This window comes from Camarhynchus parvulus, chromosome Z (assembly GCF_901933205.1).
Source record: "Camarhynchus parvulus chromosome Z, STF_HiC, whole genome shotgun sequence".
Classification (NCBI taxonomy): Eukaryota; Metazoa; Chordata; class Aves; order Passeriformes; family Thraupidae; genus Camarhynchus; species Camarhynchus parvulus.
Genome location: NC_044601.1, coordinates 8,938,209 through 8,958,100, shown reverse-complemented (window position 1 = coordinate 8,958,100; position 19,892 = coordinate 8,938,209). Strand labels below are relative to the sequence as shown.

Here is a 19,892-nt window from a genome sequence, read left to right as displayed (position 1 = left end):
CACTTTGGTATATAATCCATGTGAATGACTACCCACTGAGAAGTTGAGATTTTTTTCAAAAAATGAATAATCTGCTTCTGTGCTGAACATTGTCCGCTCTTCAGTGAATTTGCAGAATACTACTGTGACTGAGTGCAGGGAGTAAAGTTACAGAGATTTTTGGGCTGTACAGGAGTAAATGACACAAACCAACATAAAGGTAAGTCCAAGACTAACTCCCATGCTTCTTGCTGTAACAGTGGGGAATCTGTACTTTGGAGAGTGTTTGCTGCTTGGCTGTTAAGTTTAGTAAATTTCTCCCAACTAAGAAATCACACATTCTAAAATCTGCAAGTTCTTGGCCAAAATGAATGGATGAAGAAGAGGGGATGCATGTGGGAGATGCATTAAAAGTGAGGCAACTCAGGAAAATGAAGATCTGGACTTAGCAGAGCTTACCCACAAATGGCACAGACTTGCAAGTGGTATTCTGCTTCTGCTCACTTTCTGATTGCGTAAGAGTCTTTCACTGACTTTTTAGATTCACAGAATCCTAGAACAGTGTGGTTTTGAAGAGACCTTACAGACCATCTAGTTTCAACCCCCTGCCCTGGGCAGGGATACCAACCACCAGACCAGGTTCCTCCAAGCCCCGTCCCACCTAGCCTTGGACACTTTCAGGGGTAGGGTAGCCACAGCTTCTCTAGGCAACTTCTGTCAGGGCCTCACCACCTAAGTGTTTCAATTCTTCCTTTTATCTCCTCTCAACCTACCCCTTTCAGTCTAAAGCCATTCCCCCTATCTTATTACTCCATCCCTTGTCCAAGTCCCTCTTCAGCTCTCTTGGATCCCAGTTAGGCACTGGAAGGGGCTCTAAGGTCTCCCTGGAGCCGTCTCTTCTCCAGGTGAGCACCCCCAGCTCTCCCAGCCTGGGTCCAGAGCAGAGGCCCTCTGAGCAGAGGCCCTTTGCGATCTCCTCTGGATTTCCTCCAACAGTGCCACATCCTTCTTATGCTGAGGATCCTGGAGCTGGACGCAGCTCTGTAGGTGGAGTCTCACCAGAGTGAGCAGAGGTGCACAATCACCTCCCTCAACCTCCTGCCACACTTTCAGTGATGTAGCCTGGGACATCTTTGGCTTTCTGGGCTGCTGGAGCACATTGCCAGGGCATCCTGAGCTTCTAATCCACCAAAGCCCCAAGTCCTTCTCCCCAGGGCTGCTCTCAATCCATTCTGTATTTGTGCCCTGCCTGTATCTGTGCTTGGCATTGCCCCAGCCCAGGTGCAGGACCTTGCATTTGGCCTTTTTGGACTCCATGAACTGAGCCCTTCAGCTCAGACATCTGAACCAACTTGTTGGACTTCAGTTTCTGAACAGAAAACTCAGTTGTGGATGTTGAATTAGCGCAACTGAAGATGGAATAAGGACTATGGTCAGACAACCAGCCTGGGAGCAGCTACACCTGCTCTTCTTTCTGGACTTCACAGGGAAGTTATACTAAAAGACTTAATTATGTTAAAGCACAACATGTCCTCCATCTGTCACCATGCTTAAGGCTTCCCATAAATCCTGTGGTTAAAACCTATTCAATAGTGAAAAAAAAACCCAAAGGAATTCCATGGGACTATTCACAGGGCAAAATCTGAATTTTATTTTTAGACTGGAGCAGATTTTTGCCCCACCTCCTCTCCCTTTGTTGATAGGCCTTGAGGAATCTTGTGTTGATCATCCACCTCTCCTGGTAACATTTTGAACAAGGACCCCCATACATGTACACCTATTTACAATTTTTATAGGTAGGTGTTACTCAGCTTCTAATACTTCTGCAGCCCAGTGTATCTCATGACCCTCCCAGGGGATCTAAGTACCTCACTCCACAGACTTAAGATGCAACCGCATGTTCTGAGAGTAAACCAGTACTAAATAAAATTGTACTTTTGACTGGAATTTATTCTATGACTAAGAATAGAGAGCACACAGCCCCAGATGAATGCTGTGGGGTAAGACATGATCAGAGGAAGCTCCTTTTGTCATATCACTAGGGATTTATTAGGAAGGTAAGTTTTCTCTGCTGTAAGAAATTTGAGTTTTAAGCAACGTTGAGGTAATTTATAGCATTACCACCTTGTAATTTCCTGAGATTTAATTCAAAAGACTTGTTAAAAAGTAGAGGAACAAGAAGTCATTGAAGGAACTGCTATTTTAAAAAGACAATTTCCTTTTTAGATGATAATGCAATCTTCAGATAAGCTAAATCAGAAAGAGAAGTGAATACACACTTCTATTTAAGTTTGCTTTCTTGTGTTGAATTAATCACATAAAAAAGAAAGAAAAAATGAGTAAGTTGGATAAAAATAAATTGAATTTTCTTCTCTGAATGTCTGATGTTAAAATATAATTTATTTCCTATTGACACAACTGTAATGAAAAAGTAAAGAATGTAGTAAGACCTGCAGAAATACCCTAACAAATTATGTATTGAAAATGCCAAATAAAGATTTGCTTTGTCAAATCTCTAAAAGTGCTAACTTCGTAGTGATTTAGTCAGCTGCCAGAGGTTTGCAGCTGACCACTGAAAAGTGGGAATCAGAGTCCAGGAAACTGAGGTTCTCTTTGAGCTGCCACTTCCTCAGGGAACACTGTGTGTGTGTTTGGATTTGGCTGAACAGTCTGGGAAGGAAACAGTAGAGTTCTAATTGTTTTGTACCTGTGAGAATACATAAACTATCCTCCTGGAAGACCTTCAGCTAAAACAGTATGCTATAAGCTTCACACATTGCTGGTACTTTTGATTCTTCAATACTGTATCTTATTTTTTCACTTGACAGTCTAGGGAACTTGAGGAAAAACTGCTATTCTGGTAAGAGTTATCTTTTTCTCATAAATAATGGTGTAACTGCTCTGATGTGGTACTTGGATGTACATCCATGAAGATTTACTTCCATTTCTCATAGATCTACATGGAAGTGAGACCTACTTCTCCTCTCTTCATGGCATGGTGTCTTAGCAGACCATTTCTAGCCTGAAATCCTATCTTTGGTACAGCAGCTGCCACCCATGGTTGGAAGTGGTCAGGATGTATTAAAAATTCAGGATGTCCTGAGCTCCCCCCTCTCTCTTGTGGATGGTGATACACACTTAGTTGAGTGGAATCAGAATCAGAGAGGTTTCCTAGGAAATATACCAGATCATGATTTTTACTGCCCTCTTCATGGCCTGCTTGTGTCCAGAGGAGCTCCCTGGTGCCTCACTCAGCAGCACAGCCCCACTGACGCGCCCCTCCTGCTCTGCCCTGACTGCTGCCTGGGTCAGCAGCTCTTGCCTTTGAAGCCTCCTCCTTCCCTTCAGCTGCCACCCACCCCCGCCATGTGGGCATGCCATTAGGAATGAGGGGAGGTAATTGTCAGCTTGCACAAAGCCTCACATAGGTGACCCGAGTTCATCGCTTACCTCCGTGACGGCGAAGCTTCGTTTTCCACAGGGAACAACCTTGTACCACTTGTCGTGCAGAACATCCATGAAGCCGTGGGATTTGTACTGGCTGATCAGGTCAGAGATGTTTGAGGTGAGCGGAGAGTTGGGGGGAAGACCAATGCCATATCCTAGAAGGCAGGACAGTGCAACCATCTCTCTCTTTCTTGTTTGGTTTTTGCTGATGTATGTTCATTTCAGCATAGAAGAGCGAGCTGGCACTCACTTTCAGCCAGCCAGCTCAAACCTGGCTTACTGTGGTCTGAGAATGCTGAGACAAGACCTTTTTTGGCGCAAAATAAAGTCACCCAATATAAAGAGAATAAGCAAATTCAACATTATTATGGCCACACAAGAAATATGTAAAACTGGAGATTCAAAAACTTAAAATGGAGACAATGGATTAATAAATATTTTCTCTAGAAACACAGACCTTTTCATGCCCTTGTCATGGATTCTTTCAGCAATGCAAAAGGGCCTCAATGTTATATAAATCATTCTGTAATCCCCTTGCATTTTTACAGCAGTGGATGTGACTGTGGTGTCAGATGTGACATTTTCTTTCTATGCATTTTCTGATGAGGAGCTGTACGCACATAAATATATACAGGAGACATCTTCATTGTTATCACACAGCAACTGAAAGCCCAGGGGCTATGCTTTCAGCTCCTGCACTTCTGCTGTGGCACTGACAGGGATTTTCAGATACTAATAAATGCAGTTTTTAGCCACTGTTATCTTTCACCATGTTAAAGTGTGGGTAAAGGACTTGGTGTAAGTGAAAATGAATTCAGTAACTCTGAATGTGGTACTTTTACCAGAATCTGGGGTTTGATTTAAGAAATTCTAAACAAATACAACTGATCCCTCGAAGACATGTAGTTGCATGCCAATTGCCTGCAGAGATTAATTTCTAGTCCACTGTGGATTTTTGTTTTTCAGTTCAGAATTCAGAATTTCAGTTTGTCTCCTTAACGAAACCCACAACAACACAGGAAGAAAGAAAAAGCCCTCACAAACAGACAGGTGCTGAATTTTCCAGGACAGTGTCTCACTTTTTAATGAGTGATGAGGTGATAACTGTTCCTACAATGCTTCTCCCTTGCTGATGAGTTTTTTACATTGTACCTGCAATTCCATCTGAATAAATTTGCTCACATCAAAGCATTTATTTCAGAGTTAGCACAGCTAGAACATATAAATATCACATTTACAGCATACTTTTTTTGTAATTGGGTGATATGAAGGAAGTCCGCTCATCCAAAATCATACAGTTCAGTGTCTATTTGTTTGTTTCTTTTGCTATATTGAAATCTAATCTACTTGATTTGAAATTGTGGAAGTTTCTGGTTTTATTTCAGCAGAGTTGACTTTTCTGAAAGGGATTTACCAGGTTTCTGAAGGAGATTGTTTTACATTGTGATGGGAGCAGCTGCAGCTATTGCCCTTGGTGGGGAGGAAAGTGGAAGCACCAGTCCTTTGCACTGTCCATCTATCACAAAAGTGGTTTCTCAAGTCTGCTGCCCGTGTGCTCATCCACGCTGGAAGCAGCTTCACACCAGCCTTGCTTCCAGGCTGCCTTCTGAGCTGTCCTTGCTAATTTCTCAAGGCTACAAGAGGCCAAGCACCAGGGCAGGTTCCCTTCTCAATTAACTATAGGTTCAGTGGGAATCTTGAGCTGACCTTTAAAATGAGAACAGTATTTGCCTGTTTCAGATGAGAGTGAAACTGCAGAACCGCATTGTGAACACGTTAGAACGGGGTTTTGATCACATGTCAACAAAGAGAACTGTCAGAAAAGAAGCCTCATTTCAGGGGCCTCTTTATTTCATGGTGAGCAGGGAAATGGACTCTGCCTCCTACTTGTCTGGAGACACACAGTCTGAGCACTTGGAATAATTTCTGTATAGAGCATGGCAACAGATCATAGAATCACAGCATGATTTGGGTTGGAAGGGACCTTAAAGAACATTTCATGCCAATGCCTGCCATGGAGGATCTTCCACTAGGCCAAGTTGCTCAAAGCTCCACCCAACCTGGCCTGGAAACAGGTGGTAAAAGTGAAACGAGATCTCAAAAAGAAAAAAACCAAACAGAAGAAAAGGCCGGAGCTTTTGTTCTGCTCAATCACTGAGGATTTTGTCATAATCCTCAAGGGATCCTCAGTTTCACCTCCATATTTTCACTGAGAATACCACAGCACAACAAAGCAAATTCAACACATGAGGAACAGAATGATGTGTTACAAAATGGGTTATTACCTTCAATGGCAAAGGGTTTTCCCACAGTTAGGAGCTTGCAGTCAGCATCTATTGACACTTCATAATCTAAGAGTGCTTTATCCATGATGAAGGCATCAAGTTTTTCTGGATCATGCCTGTATTCAACACCAAAGTCAGAAACACAATCACTTCACAATCACTGTCTAAGTGACGCTGAACATCTCTCTACGCAGTTTTCTAGAAAATTACTGTATGAAAACCGGGACTGCTATTTGCACATCTGCTCTTAAATTGAAAACTGATTTGTATTTTGACGGGCAGAATTGTGCATGAAATGCAAACTTTGTGCATTAAAAACAGTCAGTGTATTTAGGACTTATTTTGCTCCCACAAAATACTATTGTTCTGGAAGACAAAAATCACTATAAAATGTTGGACTTTGACTCAACTGAAAGTGGCACAAGGCTTTAGTGGAGAAGATAAAAAATTGCTAAAGTACTGTTGCTGTCTTGGTTTCTTTGTGATGTTAAACTTGGGGGATATTATAGCAAAAATCCAGAGGATAACTTATTCAAAGGTATTTCTCCTTCTTTCTCTTTGAATTTGAAGTAAATTATTTCCTTCACCCAAGGAAGGAAATCTATCTTTTCCTTGTGTTGTCTTCATGAACACAATGACTGAATTTTACTAAAATAATAATTTCTGAACAGCATTTTTGGATAAAAATAATGATACAAAAGAATAGCTGCAATGCCTGTTCTCATCTAATCCCAGGACTGCACCCTCCATTCCTGTCCCCTTAAAAGTCTGAGTGTTCTCCTGATGTGATAACTTCATTGATTTCAATCCATTTACTCCAGTTTGACCCAAAGAACTGCCATGGGTCTTGATTATCAACAAGATGGATCTGGGGGAAAATATATGAACAAGAAACAACAGGAAAAAACTTCTGGTGAAAAGTTCTCAGGCCATCTGCCAGGCAACTTTTAAGATAAAATGAATGAATGATTTCAGGCTTATTACCATCTCCTATGTTTCCTGGAGGAGCTGTGTGATGCCCCAGACTGTTAAGCACAAATGTCTCTGAGGCACACTGACACCATGATTCCCTAAAGCAACAAGACTCTTACTATTTTTACCAGTCCAGTGCTTCTTTTATTCATTTTAATGATAAATTAAGGTTTCTCTCTGAGAACCTCCTTTCCTCCCACCACACTAAGGAACCTCATTGGCAGCTTTTGCTTGGACTGGATGTTGTTTCTGAATGTTTCTCACTGCCTGATGAAGGGCTCCCAAGCTGAGGAGCTTGCCAGGAGTTTATACACTGCCCTGGCCTGATGGCACCCCCACACTCAGGTGGGCATTCCTCCTCATCACCATTCAAGGTGATGGTCTGCACTGCGCTTTTCCTCAGTTCTCTTTGTATACAAAAACAAAGGCTACAAGAAGCAGCTAGGATACACTTTTGTCTTTTCAAGCAAGATCATTACTACTTTGCTTCATGCCAGACAAGCCAGTATCATGGCACAAGCCATACTACAGAGTACCACCAATGGAAGCAAAGCTAATGATTTTTACCCTCTATTGACAAATGGAGAAATAAGAACACGACCTGCCATACAGGTTGACTAAAGAGGTGGTGAGGGTTTTAATACCATAAATGGGTATTAATCCATTGAACTCGCATGTTTTGTGGGACCCTCAGCACTGGGAAGGAGAGTGGGACATGGCATCCATGGAGTGGTGATATTTTCTACATCTGTCTCTCTGTCACTATCTCTCTCTCTCTCGCACACATTTACTGTTAAATAAAATCTGTACTATTGACTTTGGCCTCATTTTCCCCTTAATCCAAGCATCTCCCTCAACAATTTTAAGAACCAGATCATAACAAGCGGCTGGGGGGCTGTTTGCAGGGGCTCACTTCAGGTAGGCCACGCCGTCGGTGGTGGCAGGGACGTTGTAGCGCCGCATGTACTCGTGCATCTCGGGGAAGCTCTGCCTCACGTAGTCCTCCGCGCTGCTCTCCCGCACCGTGCCGAACCGGAACCCTTGGGACGGGTGGTGGAGCTGAGAGGAGCACAGGACAGAGTTAGCAGAGCCATTTGCCTCCCACCACACCTGGTGTCTTGGCCCTAGAGTGCCAACAGTTTCTCAGAAATCTTTGGCATTCGTGGGCCTGCCCCTCTGGGTGTTTTCCTGCAGGCAGCTTCCCACCCCCCCAGGAAAAGCCTGGAAAGAATTACCAAGTGGCTAAATAGCCGGTCTGTCCACACTCAGGATTTTCTTTAAATACTGAAAATAATCCCCATGAAACACCCTGAACACCCACATGTAGGTGTTTATTGGGATTGTCTCTAGAACAGACAATGTTTCAGGAACCGCTATGAAAAGCCTCTGGGCTGGCTACAATCTACCTTCTGGGCACCCAGCAAAGGACACACAGCCTAGATTTGTTTTGTCAGAATGTTTTACTTTGTCGTTAGGGGTGAAATGTTGCCTTCTGCAGAAGGGTAGAACCCCCAGTTTATTTCTAGAAGTCTACACACCGTATCACAGTTTTGGCTGCCATTGCTCACAGACAAACTGAGGACTGAAAGGTCACCAAAAAGTCTCCCCTGGCAGTGAGGAGGGAGAATTCCCCTTTGCATGGCCCAGGCTGCAACCATTGGTATACACACACAGAGTCTTCCTGCAGGTCTGTGCCCTCCTCTGAACCGACTCCAAAGTCTGCAGCCCCAAGGAGCCCAGTTCAGGTTTCACAGATCCCTCTTTCTGAAGTTTCTGTTTGCCTTTGGAGCATTCAGTGATGCCTGGGGGAAGTCTCAAGGCGCCATGGAGGAGTCAGGCAGCGTCTTCCACTATGCCAAGCACTTCCTTGAGCTGGCCAAGTGCTGCCAAGCCACACTAATCAAAAAGCCTTCAGCAATCCACCAGCCTCTAACAGGCCAAACTTTCAGAGCACAGGAAGCCAAACAGAGCTAAGGCTGAAGCAGTCATGCTGCATTTGCTTCCCAGGAAGCTCATGGACATCACAGCAGCTTGCAAAGATGATCTCGCCCCAGCCATGCTCTGCTTGGCAAAGACCAAGCAAAGAAGCATTCTGCCAGTCCATCTGGCCTCTGCATTATCATCTAAGCAGAACAGAGTGCAGGGCAGTACAAAGCCATAAAAAGACCTTTCCCAGTCTTCTCTTCAATGACTCCATGGATAAAAGAGTGTCTGTAGTTTTTTAAAGAACAGCAGAGGTAGGATGCAAACTCACTGTCACCCAGTTTAGTCTGAAAAGGAACAGAAAAAGGTCTTTTGGATGGTGTTTCTGCTGTCATGGAAGCTATGAACATTCTGTATTTATGGTAATTTTTACCTGAAATTGAAAATTAAAGTGGGCAGGTGTTTACCACCTTGTGGTCTGCTGATCTGGTTCCTGTGTTGCAACCCAGGAATGAGACCTGCCACTAATTCCAAGTCTGTGAGTATGGCAGAGAGTCCTGTTTTTTTTTTTTTTTTTTTTTAATGTTTTCTGGTGTAAATGGCTGTGGGACAAGCAATGCAGGGTGTGCCTCCATCTGGAGCTGGCCATAGCGCTGTGCCAGAAGGACTGTGGGCACAGAGGGAACTGTTCTTGCCTGGGAGTGTGGGAGCAGCATTCAGGTGCCAGAAGACATAAATAGCAGGAGCTGGGCTGTGACAATACATCATGGAGACTTCCAGCACAATGCTGCCAGCCCTAGTCTTGAGACACTGAAGATGACCTGCTTAAAGAAGGAACTTGGAGTGAGGTTCATGCACTCTCTGTCCCAAGAAGATGATCTCCACAGTCAGGACTATTTTTTTAGTTTTTATTTCTTGGCAGTTTCAGTGAAGAGACTGAAAACCCCATTAAGACCCAACACTGAACCACACTGGCAATTTCCAAGTCAACTTAGGTGCTCCTTGTGAAGTTAGTGGCCCACCTAGTGGTGCCATTTGCAGGGCAACACCTGATCTGCAGATAAAGTCTTCACTGGAACACATCTCTCACTCAGACTGTCACCAATGTCTGCATTTGGCTAAACTTTTAAGCCTGAATGAGAAAGGCTGGTACAAAAACAGTAAACTGCACCTCCATGCAATCTTCTATCCTAAACCCTTTACTGAGGACTGCCCACGCTTTGCTTTGTGTTGGGCACACTGTCAAATTTCACCCCAAATGATGACAACACCGGCATGTTCATTAGATCAGAAGTCCGTCTGGCTTAATATCTTGTCTCTAGCAACACCATATGCCTGGTGGGAAGTCTTGGGAAGTCTGTACAAGGGAATTGCTCAGCCATCCCTTGTATCCAGCGCTCTACCTGCTTCTGGTAATCTCTGCTTTTTCTTAAGAATCATTATGTGTCTGCAGCTTTGTATTTGCCCAAATCCTTTTGTGAACAATAAATGCTAACACTTGCTTTAACCCTCTATGTCTTTCAAGGACTTCTCTTTTCTTATTGCTGCTCACCCACAGGAGGAAAAGGTTTGCTTGCAGCTCTGTGGATTGACAGTGCAAAATGCTGCCAAAAGCACTTCACTGATGATCTGCTAAGAGTGCTAAGGGTTACTTGCTTCAACAGAAAACGTCAGGATGGAAACAAGACTCATCACTTGTCAATGCCGCTTTCTTACCTTCGGTAGCCCTCTCCTGGGAAGATTATGTGACAAGATGGAAACCACAAATATCTGTGTCCTGACAGGATAGGTAAATACCATAGTCCCATTCTGAATATTGCCTTACTAGTTGTCTCTTTTTTCTGATTTTTTCTGTTTCTCATGCTTTCTATCTTTTGTCTTATGTTTTGAAAGCCCTATACTAAAAGAGTCTTTCTGTTTTCTATAAACCAACAGTGGAATGTTAATGCCTAGGGCTTCAGAGAAATCATAGAGTCTGAAAAATCAGCATTTGAAGAATCAAGAATGGATTATATGTATTTTTTTAAACTCATAATTCAGGGGAGGCAGTTACTTATATTTATACCAGTAATTGCAAATATAAAGACCAGCTTACTCGAAGAAATAGCTATTGAAATCAGAGTAATTTCTGCTATGTGGATTCTCTAATTTTTGTGTATATACTGTGTTTTTCAATTCAGCATTCAGTGTCAGAGGTGAATAACCACCACAAAGCAGGTAAAGAGCACTAGGAAATACTGACACTTTTGTATCCAGAGCGCCTGGAGGTTTGCTGGTGACTCAAGCACAATTAAAAATAAATGAATACAATAGCTGCAGATCCATCTGCAGACACGAGTTTTCTTGGCATTTGGCTTAGACAGCCTTACAAAGTCCCTCCAAATTCAGACATCTGTGGCTGTAAGAAGTGGAAAGAACAAGGTTTGTTCAGACCTGGATGAGGCTCTGAAGTAACAGTGAAGTGGGGTTTATGCACCCTCTGTCCCGAGAAAATCATCACCACCATTGTCCTGGCTTCAGAATTCATTGAACAAGATGTGAGGATTGTCATAGGTACAGATATCGCAAAATAGCAGTATGTCAAATAAGGATATTTAAATTTCTTTGACTATCAGATCATTGAATCACAGAATCATTAAGGCTTAAAAGACCCTAAAGATCAGACCCCAACCACTAAGCCAACACTGCTGAGCCCGTCACTAAAATACATCCCCAAGAGCCACAGGTCTTTTAAACCCCTCTACAGATCATGACTTCACCACTTCCCTGAGCGGCCTGTTCCAATGCCTGATAACCCTTTTGGTGAAGAAATTTTCCCTGGATCTCTCTTCTGAAGACCCATTTGCATTTATCAAGCAACCAGGGCTTTGAGTGTTATTTGGCAAGGCCACTGCAGCCAACTGCAGCTGGCTGTGAGCCTCAGCAGGGAAACACCAACAGCCTGGGCAGTCCAACAGCAAGGGTAAGAATATGTCAATTGAGTAACTATGATAAAAGCTATTAACTGCTAATGTATTTTAATACTTTATTTGTTAGAAGCTAAAAGGGGTTAAAAACTTATTTAGTGCTGCTGGTTAGTGGGTCTCCAAAAAAGGGGTGACAGCTCCAGCAGCCAACAGTATAGTTTTTGCATCTCAAATACTGGAGATCATGGATTTCCTATCAGTGAACTGTTTTATACCTGAAGCAATGATTTACACCATGAGGGGCCATTCTTTAGGTGCACCCCAAATTTTAGAACCAGCTCCACACTTTACTGTGAGGAAGCTGTTGCACATGAAGTTGTGATGATGCACGTGGTGATATCCCATTTGGACCTGGTTTAGTGTTTGGGGCAGACTCAAGAGATGAGCAAGACATGGAGCCAGAGGGGCCTGAGCACTTGAGCACTGAGTGCTTGGATTTTACAGGTTCAGGGCTGTGGAATGCCAAGACCAGAGAATCTTGCTGTACAGGACAGGGATGGATGGCTCAGGAGGATGTCCCATCTTCTGTGAAGGCAGCAATCTTGAGAGGAAGGACAAGGACACGCTGCTGGGAAGTAGAGGATGCAGATGCAGGAGAAAGGCTAAAGAGCTGTGATTTCTGGAACTGGTGTCCCTGTGAACACTGCTGTCCCTGTGACTTCTCAGGACAGTATCTACTGTAGGACACATGGATTGTGCCCAGCATTTCCAAGAACAAGTCTCATTGCTGAAGAAAACATATCGCGGGTAAGGAAACAAACAAGAGGCACTGAGTAAGAAAACAAAGGGAAATGTGAATGCTGCCAAGAACTGAGGAGGTGAAATGGCTGTTGGGTCCCTTGAGACAGGGAGGCCACGAGGTGCTTAAGAAAACACCAGAGCTTTACAGTACATCCAACTTCTCTGACAGCGCCAGGACAAGCTTTGGGACTTCTCATAGTCGTCTGTGCCTTGCATAACGTGGTGCTCCCAGACAAGTGATGTTTGTGCTTCTTGCTGCTGAAAGCAAACACTGCAGTTACCAGTTCCCTCAGCTTGGCCCCTTACTTCCAGATCTCCTTGGTTTCTGTCTGCTGTTGTTAAAACATCTGCTGAGTGGGAAGTGGAGAACTTGTTTTATTTGGGAAGAAGTTGAGACGAATTGGGCATCTGCATACATCTATGGCTTGGGGTGCCAATTATGCATGAAAACACCAACATGATAAACATCAATGTGATGAAACCACAGCAGCAGAAACAGGAAAACACAATCCTGAATGACAGGGGTTTTGCATAACTTGGCACATTACATTTTATGTAATGCATTGCCATTGCACTCAATGCTGTCAGCTGGGGAGAACACCTAGATGCCAGCTTGAAAGGAAACAGGCCCAGAAATCTCCATTGCAGGTTGGGATTTAAAACTGAAAATGCAGCAGTTAACCTTGGCACACTCAAGGCTGTGGGACTGTAGGGTTTTGGGGTCTTTCCAGCAGGTTCTGGCTTTTGTATGACTTTTCAGTGCTGCAAAACCAAATTATTTACCTCAAGCACTTTTTCCCCCTTGATGCCCTGGTTTAGTTTAGTATCATTTTGAGGTTTACATCCCATTCAGTTGTCATTTATTCTTGCAGTAAGAGCCCAGGTACAGAAAATTATGGTCTCAGGTCCACAAAGTAGGCAGTACAATATTGCCTGCTGATCCCATCGAGTTTGAGCTCGCTGGGACCTGTGAAGAGTCAAGGAACATCTAAACAGAGCACCTATTGGGAAGGGAAATTGTGGCTATTTTCTACAAGCAATGATGAAACTGCAATCTAGAAAATTGATTGATGGGGTGCAGCAGCTGCCTCACTGAGTCTGGCTGAGAAGAGTTCTGTGAAATGGGACTGGAGGAAAAATGCTTTGGGAACTCCATTTCTAATTATGATCTCAACTCATGAGAAGCATTTCATCATTCATTCTGCTGGCCTCTTCAGTGCCCAAATTCAAGCCCATGAACTATTTTTTTGCTGGAAATGAGAAAAAGGTAACCCAGTATGTAGCTGAGGGCAGTGCCAGTGACCGACCACTCACTTCAGTGACAGAGCTAATGTGGATATAGCTTTTACCACTACCTATAAAGGTGCTTTTTAATTTAAATAGGGCATAGAAATGAGAAACATGGCTGAAAGCACTTTTCTAACCTTTATAACAACTTCTGAGGGAAAACTATGGTGCAAAAGGTTTTAGTAGCTTGCTTCCACAACAGTGCTGGTTACATGTTATAACACCAAGTGCAGTGTTTAATGGGCACCTTGTGTATCAGCAGAATTGCCAGCATGATCTCTGCCAGGCAAGAATCTTAAAAATCTGCTCAGTTTCAGTTCCTAATCACTAGAGAGAGCATTAGTTGAAGGACTGATGTGGTTTTAGAAATCTGCTGTTTTACAATGACATTTCTGTCTCTCACACATAAAGCAATCGTATTTTACTTCGCCTTATGTAACCCACACATTTAGGTGGTTTCCCAGCCACCAACAGATTTCCCATAGCCCAGTGAGAAAATATAAGCAATTGGAAGTGATAACCAAAGTTTCAGGGGGAAATGAACAAAACAAATGAAATAATAGTAATAAAAAAAAAAAACCCAACCACAAACCAATATAAAACTATTAATGGGCTTTCCCTTCTTATCCGCAGGAGTTTTTGAAAACTAACTAGTGAAACTAACTAGTGAATATTTATGGGGTGCAGAGGGAGATGAAATAAAATTATTCACAGTGAAGCACATGAATTTCAGATTTTAGCAGATGAAAATTCACAGCTCAACTTCTGGAAGTGGAGGTTTTGATCAGGAACTGTCCTACGTGTTCAGGCTTCGGAAGCCGGGAGGTTCCCAGGCCCTCCAGGAGAGGGTGTTTGCAGAATACATTTGAATCAACGCTTTCGCTTCTCTGCTGCGAAAAGCGTCGGTGGAGCTGACTTTTTTCCTTGTCAGGATAATGACAGATTTCCTTAAAATTCTGTCGCTTTGAATCCAGCTCAGAGAGGTCATTAGTTGGCATAAAACCTGACAGCTGCACTGAAGTCAATGAGCAGCTTCAATCTGGACACAAGTGCAGAGTCCACTGCTGACAGTTTATTCTCTTCACTGCAACAAGGGAATATGTGAAAGGAAACTGTGACTTAGGTCTCTGCTCCAAAACGTGAATCTTTGTGTTCATGGTCTCTGTGTGAGCACTGATAATTAAATGTGAGATGTGCTCTGCTCCTTTGTGTGTTGGAAAAGCTGTTCAGCTCAGGGATGAGACTGGGGACTCGGGTCTGTGGTTAATTTCTGAGGGTTGCCCTGATGATTCAGGTGCTGGGCAGTGCAAAAAGCTCTGTAAGAAGAGCACTGAACCTGCAGGTGTGTTTATCCCTGTTTCTTAATAGCATTCTAAGAGTTTTCTGGACAGAGGGATCTCTAAGCTGTGATTTATTCTGTGAGAGCTGAGTGCTGTAAGGTAGAAAGTGTAAAATATTGTAAGAAGAATAGGTAGACTGAGGGAAAAGAAGGGATGTAATTCCCAAAAGGCTTCCAATCACTGCTTCCAATTCCACTTCATCAGAAAGCAGCTGTAAAGATGTTCCAGATGGAGTCACTTCATCCAGCATGTTCTTCTGCTTGCTCCCTGTAAAATGTGGCTAATGCACTGTCATGCAGGTGAAATCCTTTTCAAATTACAAGCAAGTGAAGAGGAGCTGTGTGGCTGAGAACATGTTCAAGCTACCAAAGGGATACTAAAGAAGATTTCTGGTTAGAAAACTCCTCTTGTCCTTCCATCCTGAGTCTCCAGCCTCTGGATGAAAAGCTATCACGGATTTCTACAAACACCTGAGGGCTGAAGGAGGAAATCTAATGTGGCAGCAACTTTAAGTAGGTAGTTTACCATCTTCGAAACCATTGTATTTAAAATCCTTTTTCTTACTAATTTCTTCTGCTCCAGCTGTTGCTGGTTGAAGGCCAGTCCTCCCACCCCCTGGTCATGTGGCAACTGTCCCCTGGGCGCCCGGGCTGGAAACAGTCTTCTGCCTAAACCTGTAAGGCAGGAATAGTGCTCTGTGCTTTCCAGGAAAGGAACAAACAATGGGTTTGTGTTGTAAAGGGGTTGTGAGTTACCAGGATGAAGAGGTTTCCAATTGCAGGTGGTGGAACTGTCTGCCTGCACTGCCCTCATTTCTTCAACACACACTATTTGCTATTTGCTTTGGATTCAAGAGCATCAGACGAAAGTAAATCAGAGGGAGTCCTGTGTTACAGACAGATCCAACATGGGAACAGAAAGGGATTTTTTCCTTCTTGGAATCAGTGAGGAATGTGTTAAGCATGAAGTGTAAATGAAAAATTACGGCCATATTTGGATACCCTGGCTTCTTGCACAGTGAAATATAGACATTAGTATTTGACTTTACCTGGTGTTCAGTCAAATCTTAATGCACTCAGTGAAAACCACTATTTCTTCCAGAGGACTTGGACTGTTGTCATCCCTGAAATCCAGTGGATCAGTGCAGGACTCCTGCCTCCAGGAGGGTGAGCCAGACTAGCACTCTGGTCTCTGTAGATCACCACGGCTGTGACTTTTGTGAACAGAAATAAACATTCTCCATGCTGCTAAGTCAGCTACACAATGACCTTCCGCCTGTCAGGTGGTAGGATCAGCTTGTGCACCTTCACTTGTCTCTGCTACTTTTTGCCAGTTACTTCAGTAACTTTTACTTGTAATTCTCCACTTGCATTATTTCTGGCAAGGGTCTGAACCCCACCTATGATGCAGGTGCTATTTCTGGTGGTGGGCTCACTTTCCTTTTTTCAAAATATATTATGACATTTAGGTATTTAGCTTGAGAATAAGAAACTGACACCCACATAGATGGGAAAATGCTAAAACACATTAATTCCTTCTGGTGCTCGAAGAACAACCTTCATGAGCTGGACCACACAGAATGAAGGCAGCAGGACCTCCTCTCTTCCACACCTACCCCTAAATTCTTTGTCTGAAACCATGCAGGGAGGTGAGGAGTGGCCAGGGCAGCCGGCCATAGAGAGGCAATGTGTGTAGGTAAAGACCTCAAGCAGTAAGGGTTAATATGCAAAGGTAACAAAAAGATAATTGTTGGCAAGAAGGCATTAAAAAAAGTGTTTCACTAGGAAAGGAAACTTGATTTGCAGAACTGCAGGCACTGTCTGATAAAATGGGTATCAGAAGGAAGCAGATCTGAGCTGGACAGATTCTGAACCTCTGAAGCTGTAACTTTAACAAGAAATCTTTAATGAGGTGATGGGGAAGTTACACGAGTCAAATGTTCACCTCCATAAATTGCATGGGGAAGCTAAAGAAGTCAAGATTGCACCTCCATAAATTGCAGGTGCCTTTCATTCCTGTATGAGACAGCTTTGCAATTCTTTATTCCGGCTGGAGCTTGATATTCAATTTTACCTTTGTCTGAGAGTTTTTCACTTTCCTCTCTGTGACACTGAAAGTCCTTTTGAGTTTAAATCCTTCACCGACTCATTAATACTCAGAAAAGCACCATGTATTAATTAGCAGGCTGTGATGCTGTGAATCATGACCTTCCTGTGCCCAGTAATTCCTTCACAGAAATATGCTCTGTAGTTTATTCTTTTAGTTGTAAAAAGAACCCTGTGGTCCTGCAGAAATACTAAACCCCATGGCAGCAGTAAGATTTTTTTAAATTCCACTGAGTTTGTAACTTGATTTTTTGCTATACAATTTAATGCATTTAATGCATATTTAAATAAATGCTACTTTATTATCTATTTAACACATAGCAGTTCAAGTGGTGCCCCTTATAATGATTCATCTCAGGCTGCTGCAGTGAAAGACCACAGCAGTAATTTCCATTAGTGTAATTCCTACAAAAATTCCTTTTTCAGGAAGAAAATTTACCAATAAACACACAACAGTTCTGGCCTCACTCTAAAAATTGCTGAACTCGATGGAAAATATCATTAAAAGAAGGAGTATTTGAATCATGCCTCTAATGAGGGATCACATATAGAGTGGCTTGACCTTTCTTTTCCTGTGATTTGGTGTTGCTAAAGCTCATCTGCAGTTGCTTGCCAATTTTATTTCCGGACAGTTTTAATACAAATAACATAAAGTATTCAACTGATATAATAAGGGCCATAAGGCCTCTAAATTAACTGAGATGCACATAAATCAGAAAAAAGAGCTTGCACCCTCATATTTTATATATCTAGATACAAATATCCGGGTGGTTGCACGTACTGAATTCCTGATTAACAAAACCTCAGAAATGCCTTGCCTGGATCACTCAGAGTGCTTAGTTTTGTAATAAAAACATGGCCACCTCATAAGAGCAAGTCTTCAGGCATTGAACTAGGAGAAGATCAGAGATTTCTGGGGACTAATCCCAATGCACACCAAGGCTGTTTGAAGGACTTGCTGGGTGGAGCTTGCCAGAGTGACTGTAGGTGTCTGCAGTGCATTTCTTGGGGCACTCTGCGGTTTTTTGGTGAGTTTTGGAAACACCATAATTCATGGCAGAGAGAAGGAGGCACTTCCAGGGAATGATTTAGGTGATCTTGTCCTGAAGCCAGTTCCTTAAGAGCAGCCTACCTGTACAAAATATAACTGTAAAGGTACAGTAGACTGGTTAATAATATCTTATCTCTTCGTTGTGGGCATGTAAAGTTAGGAGAGACAATGCAGTGAAATTGCTGGTGATGGGACCCAAAGGAATAGCCCTTTTTTCGTTAAACGAAGCTAAATACATTCAATATTTTATATCAAAATATAATGTAGAAAGGAACTTTGCCACTGCCAAGGGGTGTTTTTGAAGGTAAAGTGATGCAGAGTAGTAAAAACCAAAGTAAATGGCTACTTAAGTGTGTAGTAAAGATGTCAGCTGTCACAAAAGTCACAACGGGTGGACAGCACCCAAACTCCTCATTAAATTGTTGAAAGAACAACACTTTTTGCAGAAAGGAAGGCCAGGTGTTGGACTACCTTATGGAAAATCTGCCCGGCTTCTCTCCCTTCTGCTGCTGTTTGCTTCCATCGTAGCATGTTTGAAATATTTCTTCTGCCCTATGGGCTTCCAGAATTCTTTTGCCTCAAATAACCTGAACTACCCAGCACACTCAGGACATCATGGTGTATGTCCAGTATGTGCTCTTGCATGAAAAACCCAAAAGCCATTCAGGTCCCTTTGCCACTAAAAACACTCCACTCTCTGGGAGATCCTGCAGAATCACCTGCAGAGTAAAATATTTTCTTTCTAGGACTTACATGTGGCTGTACCAAAGAGTAAAATATATATAAATGAGCAACATGGTGGAGGGTATCCATCCCCATGGCAGCTGGGGGAAACCAGGTGGTTTTTAATGTCTCTTCCAACACAAACCATTCTGTGATTCTGTGATCAGACCATCCCCAAGGCAGGCTCCTGGTCTGCATGCCTGGAGGAGGAATATCTGAACCTTGGAAAGATCTCAGGATCTCAGCTCTGGTTGAGTACCTGGCTGCCAGGCACTCTGACAAAGAATAATGGTATAATATTTTTGTGTGACCAAAGAGGTGACATTAGGAGAATAAATGAAACGAGTCCGTGTGATGCAGATGAGAGAAAAGATAAAAGTAGAGGAAATGATACAAATACAACGCTTTTTCTCTGTCTGTAGACAAGCTTTTAAACTTCTTTGCCATATACTGTAGAGACTTTCTTAAGAGGGATTCAGGACATGGATGTGCGCTCCATCTGGGCAGACAGCACACTTATCCGCAGATATCCTGCCTCCCTGTCCTCAAACAAGAGGCTGAACATGTTCCAGTGGACACAAGAGCTGTATTTGCTGGTTTCCACTGGCAAGAGATGATGTCTAAAACCTGTACAGTTAGAAAATGATGGGGGAGGGAGCAGCTCTGGCCCAAAACCGCCCATTTTCTTAGAAGAATTAGATTTTAAGGTGGCGGGAAATTGCTTCAAGATCTCTACAACTGATTGCCTCCTGTTGTACCTCCTAGGAAAGGGGGCAGCCACCTTTGATGGGCACTGCAGGAGCATGGCTTTAGTGACCTCCCCTGGTTAAAATTCTTACACAGGAAATACATGGCAAGTTCCCCAAATTCAAGACACATTCCAGTAAATTAATTCTCATTCCTCACACTACTTTCCTTCTGCTCTGGTTCCTGTCTTGCTGGCTGCTCCTCCTTTCAGCAGCTTGATGATATTTCTATATTCTCTTCTATATCATTAGTGCATTTAAAGGTCCAACTGAGATAGCTCTAATTCTGTCCTTCCTGACTGTTCACAACCTTAGATGAGATTTGCC

The 19,892-nt window shown here is 43.0% G+C and overlaps 1 protein-coding gene across 1 annotated transcript in view; it reads right to left on the bottom strand.

The window, feature by feature from the left end:
- Positions 1-19,892, bottom strand: part of GRIN3A (glutamate ionotropic receptor NMDA type subunit 3A) — a 66,489-nt gene that overhangs the window by 11,941 nt on the left and 34,656 nt on the right. The window contains 3 exon segments of the mRNA XM_030969265.1: positions 3,430-3,581; positions 5,712-5,827; positions 7,597-7,742. Coding sequence (XP_030825125.1) covers positions 3,430-3,581; positions 5,712-5,827; positions 7,597-7,742 — 414 coding nt within the window.